The sequence below is a fragment of the Grammomys surdaster genome, unplaced genomic scaffold, assembly GCF_004785775.1.
Source record: "Grammomys surdaster isolate TR1022 unplaced genomic scaffold, NIH_TR_1.0 172, whole genome shotgun sequence".
NCBI classification, from domain to species: domain Eukaryota; kingdom Metazoa; phylum Chordata; class Mammalia; order Rodentia; family Muridae; genus Grammomys; species Grammomys surdaster.
This window is the reverse complement of record NW_021604620.1, coordinates 4,270,235-4,277,260: the sequence shown is the minus strand read 5'-3', so window position 1 is coordinate 4,277,260 and position 7,026 is coordinate 4,270,235. Positions and strand designations below refer to the sequence as shown.

The 7,026-nt window shown below is 52.8% G+C and overlaps 1 protein-coding gene across 2 annotated transcripts in view; it reads left to right on the top strand.

The window, feature by feature from the left end:
• Positions 1-7,026, top strand: part of Dlec1 (DLEC1 cilia and flagella associated protein) — a 51,180-nt gene that overhangs the window by 24,763 nt on the left and 19,391 nt on the right. For both annotated transcript variants that reach the window (XM_028767381.1, XM_028767382.1), the window contains exons 13-19: positions 999-1,191; positions 1,912-1,970; positions 2,309-2,477; positions 2,911-3,004; positions 3,150-3,280; positions 3,400-3,558; positions 4,818-4,957. In XM_028767381.1, the coding sequence (XP_028623214.1) occupies positions 999-1,191; positions 1,912-1,970; positions 2,309-2,477; positions 2,911-3,004; positions 3,150-3,280; positions 3,400-3,558; positions 4,818-4,957 (945 nt within the window). The remainder of the gene's footprint in view (positions 1-998; positions 1,192-1,911; positions 1,971-2,308; positions 2,478-2,910; positions 3,005-3,149; positions 3,281-3,399; positions 3,559-4,817; positions 4,958-7,026) is intronic.

Genomic DNA, 7,026 nt, shown 5'->3' with positions numbered 1-7,026 from the left:
TGTGTGTGTGTGTCTGTGTATGTATGTGTTGCCTGTCTGTGTCTGTGTCTGTGTGTGTGTACATGTTAACACACATATATGATGCATCATATGTACTCGTACGTAAATATGATTCCCAAGGCTTTCTTAAGCAGCATCGGTGTGTTTGTCCTGCATCCCTCTCCTCCTCCTGTACTGACTCCCTCCATTGCACCATTTCTCCAGTCATACTGCTGGATCGTCCTTTTCCCATCCGTGTTGCTCAGCAGGGATCTAAGGATGATCTTCCGGAGACCCCATTCTAAGTCCATAGCATAGACTCCTTCCAGGTCCCCAGGCTAGGTTTAGGCTCAGCCCTCACTGCCAGGACGTCTTTAGGCCAGCCTTCAAACATCACATTCATCAGCCCGAGCTTAGTGAGCCTCCAGCCCGAGCTGCCCTGGCACACAGGAGTCAGTCTCTTGGCATGACAGGAGGAACTGATCTGGTATCCCACCCCCACCCCACCACCCCAGCAGCACGCCTTGAGTCCTGCCCCTTCTGATGTTAGAGACCTGGCACTGTCCCTATTTGTAACTAGTAGGTCTCTCTGAATACACCTATCATCCCAGCAGGCCATGGCTAGAGGCAGAAAGTGAGAGTATGGTGGGTACAGGAAACCCGAAAGGCTCAGGTGGTGGGGAACGCTTTAGAGAATAACTCTGACAGCCAGGGATGCCTGAACTCCTCTCGTGTAATAATTAGAGTGTGACATCTTGCATTGCCCATGTCCCCTGACTCATTGTGGTTTCAGTCTCCAGCTGCTGTGGTGGCGGTAGGGGTCTCCACTTTGGACTCCCTTGCTGTCTTTACCTAAGTTCCCTCAGCTCCTCTGTGGGGAAAGCTTGAAGCCTGATCTGGTCACTTCTCATCCAGAATAGAGCAGATTGATCATCCAGCCAGTGGGAGGGCCTTGAGGGGGAGACACGGTCTCGGAGCCACTGTCCACTGAACGGTTGCCCCCACGGTTGCCCCCACAGACACGTGGAGCTGGCCTTCCACTGGCAGATCATGAAGCCCAACCTTCAGCCTCTGATGCCTGGAGAGATGCACAGCTCAGACAGCATCAAGTGCCACCCTGACAGGGAGACAGCCTTCTCCATCGTTCCCGAGAAGGGCATCCTCCAGGCCCACTCAGACCATGAGTTCATCCTGAGTTTTTCTCCTTATGAGGTCATTTCATTAGCCAGTGACAGGGGTCATGAGCTTTTTGTGTGTCCGTGTGTGTGTGTGTGTGTGTCTCCCCGTGTGTGTGTGTGTGTGTGTGTCCTCCCCCAAACTCCATCTGTGTTCTTGAAAGAGCCTGAAACTATAGCTGGGCCTGACAAAGCATGTGGGCTGGAATGCAGGTCTGGTGTGTAGGACTCCACAGGTTATTTCCTAGTTCTGACCACATGTCCCTCCTGAAGGACAGCCCCAAGCTTGTCCCTCAGCCCTAATGACTTTTACAGTTAAGCTACATCAAAGCACGTAACCATCGCCACCATCCCCTGCAGCCCCTACAGAGCAAGGCATGAGTTCCTGTCCCAGTGTCAGCGTGCCACAGGACTGGGCCAGGGCTCTGGTTTTAGATGGTCTGAACCTGAGTTGGGAATGGCTACCTCTGGAGCCAGCATGCAACTGCTTGCCGTCCATAGGAAGGGATGGTACATAACACACCAAGGATGCTAATCAAAGCCAATATACGACTTGGGGGCTGGGGCTTTCTTTGCTGCCCTGGCAGGGATCTCATTCTCCTTAAGGTGGAGAAAGGACCCTGGGTAGCCGATCTTTCAAAGTCCTCTGTCACCCTGGCTCAGGAAAGAGGAATCCCTGCCCTGTCCCCTAGGTCACTGCAGGCAGGCAGGCTGGCTGGAAGGCAAGTCTGGTTATCATACTGAGTTTCTCTTGCAGCTCAAATGTTTCCACAGTGTACTACAAATGGTCCTAGAAGCTGTCCCCGAGCCCTTGAGGTGAGCAGGGAGCGAGCCTAGGTGAGGGAGACTCGCTGCCACCCTGGGCAGCCTGTCTGGTCACTCCTGGGTGCTTTGGGGTGCATTGGCTAGAGGCAGGTCCCCAGTGAGCACAGGGCCCAGTCTGGGGGATACACTGTGTCCCTGGAGGCAGCAGGTCTGTGCCTCAGGCTCTCAGCTGATCTGTTCTTACTTTGCACTGTTGTGGTGTGGGCTTTGTCACATGACTGTGTGCTTGGGGGTTGGGGGTAACGGAGCACTTTTTTGTCCACAAGACCAAACAAGTGGGGTAAAGGCCGAGGCACACTCACTTCCAGCTCACAGTGGGTTCTGTTCAGCTCAGGGACGGAGAACCTGGGGGACTACTCCTACTCGGTGGATGATGTGATCGTCCTGGAAATCGAGGCGAAAGGCTTGGCAGAACCTTTCCAGGTTCTTTTAGAGCCCTATGCCCTCATCATCCCTGGCGAGAGCTACATCGGCATCACCGTGAAGAAAGATTTTAAGGTAAGGCATCCTCTCGCCAGCTTCACCTGGTCCAAGTGATGCTGTACTTAGGTGTAGGTGTGGTGTAGATAGAGTCCAATAGGTCACAACACAGAGCCTGATCCTGTTCATGGGAACCCCCCCTCCCCCCGCCTATGGTGGTGCACATGCCTGGGCCAGGGTCCTCTGACTTATTTTATCAGTGTACCAGAATCTTCTGAAGTCAGGGCTGTGGAACTCTTTCCTGGGTCTTCAGCAGGACGTGGTACTGTATCCCTACATCATGAAGGAAAGGTGCCTCTTGGAAGGGGAGGCCTGGGGCTTCAGACGGTCACCAGCCAGCAGAGCACTGTATGATCCCTTGGGACCCCATGGTCCCACGGCCCTTCAGCAGGTTCTGATTTGATATGGAAGGGCAGTTCCCAGGCAGCCTAGACCGGCCTGTGTCTTTCAGATGTGGAACAACAGCAAGTCACCCATCAGATACATGTGGGGGAAGATCAGCCACTGCCACATCATCGAAGTGGAGCCCTGCACTGGGCTGATAGGTAGTTCTCCTGTTGGAGGGTGTGGATGCAGGGATACCTGAGCAAGACCCTGGATGTCCTGTGGTCAAATCAAGCCTTGGCCTGGTAGGAAATCGTCCCCACCCCACCCCGCTGATCTCCACCTCCTTGTCTTCTTTCCCCCCAGAGCCCAACGAGGTCGGAGATTTTGAGTTAAACCTAACTGGTGGGGTACCTGGCCCAACCAGCCAGGACCTGGAGTGTAAAATCAAAGACTCACCGTTCCCAGTGGTTCTTCACATCGAGGCCTCCTTTAAGGTGCCGTGGGTGGGTGGGAACTGGGCAGCTGGGAATGCCCAGAGAAGCTGGGAGAGAGGGGTGAACCAAGACCCAGCCTCATCCCAGGCAGGCAGTGACACGCCCCTCTGGTGCTCCAGGGACCTGCTGTGGTCATCGATGTCCCAGCCCTTCAATTCGGTCTGCTTCGCCTGGGAAAGAAGGCTTCCATCTCCATCCAGATCCGGAATGTCAGCCAGCTCTCCGCTGTGTGGCATCTGAAGGAGAGCCCAGTCTGCCTGGCAGAGAGGCATGAGGACGTAAGTGGGAGCCTGCAGGCTCCCGAGATGCGGCCTCCCCACGGGACACTCACCTTTGGTTCTTGTCTGAACCGGGATCCTTGCTCTGAGATAGCAGTCTCCAGGGTGGAATTCATCCCCCAGCCCCAATTCCGCAGGTGTTTCCTGTCCTTCCCTTTCAAACACTGGTTTCAGAAGAGGGTGGTATGGGGGTTCTCCTTCTTAGAAGCAGCCAGAGTCTAGAATTAAACAGGCAATTCAACCAGGAAAATGTGGTTGCAGTTTGAGTACCTGCCACCAGGTGGCGGCTGGCAGCTCAAACCTGAGGGCTCTATAAAGAAAACTCAAGTTTGGAGATGTGAGCTGTTAATTGCTTTCAATCCCCAGCAAAACACACACACACACACACACACACACACACACACACACACACAGCATGGTGGCACAAGACGGCATTTATAGCACTCTGAGATGGAGGGGTCAGAAGTTCATGGTTCTTCTCCGATGAGGTTAGGGTGGGGTCGACACTGGCTGTGAGGCACCTCCAGGCCCTCACACCCATTGTTCTGATCTCACTGAAGGGAGAGCGAATGTCCTTTCTGGTGTGGCCTTCCAGTAACATTCCATTAACCAATGTGGCCCTCTTGGGACCCAAGGCTTCTCAGTCCTACAGGTGCCCATCTCATCAGGGATCGGGGTTAGGATAGAGGTCCCTTCCCGGAGCAGGCACTGTGGGGTACTGCCTATGGCATTTCTTGTAATCTGTCTGCTCTCTCCCTTTTGTATGAGGAGGGGTGGCTTTGCCGATAGGGGACTCGATCCTGGGGAAGGGGGTGAGGGAAAGAATATCAGGACAGCTACAAGGAGGAAATTCTTTCTTCCTCTATCTGTAACTTCTGCCCACCCCAGAAGGCTCGCCTGAGGACCTGAAGACTAACCTCAACTGAAGCTGTCCGAGGCTGACCTGGGCCTGCCCAGCACACCTCCTCCAGGGAACCCACACTCTCCTCCTCTTCCTCTTCTGGCTCCCACCTCTTAAATCTGTGCCAGGGAGCAGGAACCTCTGTCTTGCCTATCCCCTTGCCTGAACATTCAGTTTTTGTTATCTTTTTCCTGATGTTTCCACCTAGCTGTGGCCCCACGCTTTCTTGCCTTCTCCTTGGCCCCATGCCTGTGAGCTCCAGGGGCAGCTTGGGGGTGACCCTGGCCAGGCATCGGCAACCCGAGGCACCTCAGTTCCGTGGCCTCACGTCTCACTGTATCCTCTGCATCAACCTCAGGTATCCGCCTTCGACATTGAGCCTTTCTGTGGCCATCTTCTCCCTCTGGGGGAGTGCAGAGTGACCATCACCTTAGAGGCCTCCCACTGTCAGCGGCTACAGACAGTCCTCGAGCTGGAAGTGGAGAACGGGTCCTGGAGGTACGGCAGGGTGCCACAGGGGAGGACGGCGGCAGGCCGTTCTCAACCCGTGTTTATGGTTTGTACAACTCTGTGCTTATCTAGAGATGTTTCCAAATTTAAAACTACAGATAAAGGGGGCAGGGGAAACAGCTCAGCGTTAAGAGTGCTTGCTGTTCTCCCAGATGACCGGGGTTGATTACCAGCACCCAGGCGAGGTGCCGTACAGCCGCCTGTAACTCCAGCTCCAGGGTAGCCATCCAGGTTAGCTGTCTTCTGGCTTCCTCGGGCTGTTTTCTAGTAAGAGGAAGAAAAGAAAAGTGGAGACACCCCAGCTCAGAGACTAAGCACAAAATAATCACTGTCACTTTTGATGTGTTTTGTAAAATGGTGACAGCAGTGTTTTTAATCTTTCTGATCATCTGGCATAACTCAGCATACCCACAAGAGGAGAGGTCTTTGTATGTTGAACCTAACAAAATTAAACGTTTCTCTACTTTAATAATACTAGCAAGAGCCGGGCAGTGGTGGCGCACACCCTTAATCCCAGCACTTGGGAGGCAGAGGCAGGCGGATTTCTGAGTTCGAGGCCAGCCTGGTCTACAGAGTGAGTTCCAGGACAGCCAGGGCTACACAGAGAAACCCTGTCTCGAAAAACCAATAATAATAATAATAATAATAATATCAAGAGAAGCCAAGCCACAGAAAGGTTGAAAATATGATCAGAAAGAGAGGCACTGGAGGACGTATCTCGGCTTTTGCTAGCAGCAGGGGTGTAGGGCAAGTGGAACTGCGTTACCAGACAAAAACTGGGAAGGTTGAGCAGATTCAGAAACCCCCGGTAAATTCTCACGACTGAGAACGGTAGGCGGTTCATCTACTCCTGACCCGCTTCCTGTCCTGGAGCACGTGACCACAACACCCCACATGAGGACTGTGACCACTAGTCATGTAGCACAGCGCACAGAGTTCTCCATTCTAATGAGGTGTTTAGATGGGCCAGCCCTGAAGGTTTAGCCAATAAGCTGCCCTTCCCGGACATTCCTTCCTGCAAAAGGAAGGAATCTCTGGTCCACCCTGAGGAAGTCATAGACATCCATTTTCCACTACTAATAAACAGTTTGGACAAGTTGAGACTATCTTATCAAAAACCACCATGGAGGGAAGCCTTTGTCAGAGTCGAGCCACCTAAGTCTCCTGCAGAAGGCCCCTCTGCACTCTGGATGGACACTCACCCCTGAGCTAAGCCAGATCCTCCCCCTCTCCCTCACCCCCGCCTGCAGCCCCAGTTCCTGACTCCTCATGGTTCCCAGAGGACGTCTGGTTGTCTGAGAGTTTGGGAACCCCAGCTTCTACCCTAGCCTGCATTGTTTCTCACTTGGACTGGGACCCCCATCTTAGGCTGTTTTGTCTGCCCAAGCAGTGTTCATAGGAACTCAGACCCACACAGGGGGTCAGCTCTGATGGACTGAACTCCAAACCACTTTGCAGAGGCCTCTATTGTTACACAGAGGCACTGTTAGCAAGTCAGTTTCTGAATACCAAAACCCCTTGTCTGATTTAGAAGTTGTCTGAAGGAGCCATTACCCAAGAAATTCCCAGCCATACAAAACAGAAAAACAACTCCATGAACTTCAGATAATAATCAATCATTGACTGCTTACAAAAGGCTGCTTCAAAGTCTGGATGCCATCACTCAGGAATTCATGCCAGACACACTGGCTCTGCTAAATTTCGCACTACACCTCTGTTGGGTGAAGTATTTTGTGTGTGTGTGTTAGTCTGTCTGGGGTATAAGGGTATTGTCTGTGTGTCTGTTGGTCTGGCTGTGGTGTAAGGGTGTTGTGTGTGTGTCTGTTGGTCTATCTGGGGTGTAAGGGTGTTGTGTGTGTGTGTTAGTCTGTCTGGGGTATAAGGGTGTTGTGTGTGTGTCTATTGGTCTGTCTGGGTTGTAAGGGTGTTGTATGTGTCTGTTGGTCTGTCTTGGGTGTAAGGGTATTATGTGTGTGTGTTGGTCTGTCTGTGGTGTAAGGGTATTGTGTGTGTATGTTGGTCTGTCTGTGGTGTGAGGGTGTTGTGTGTGTGTCTGT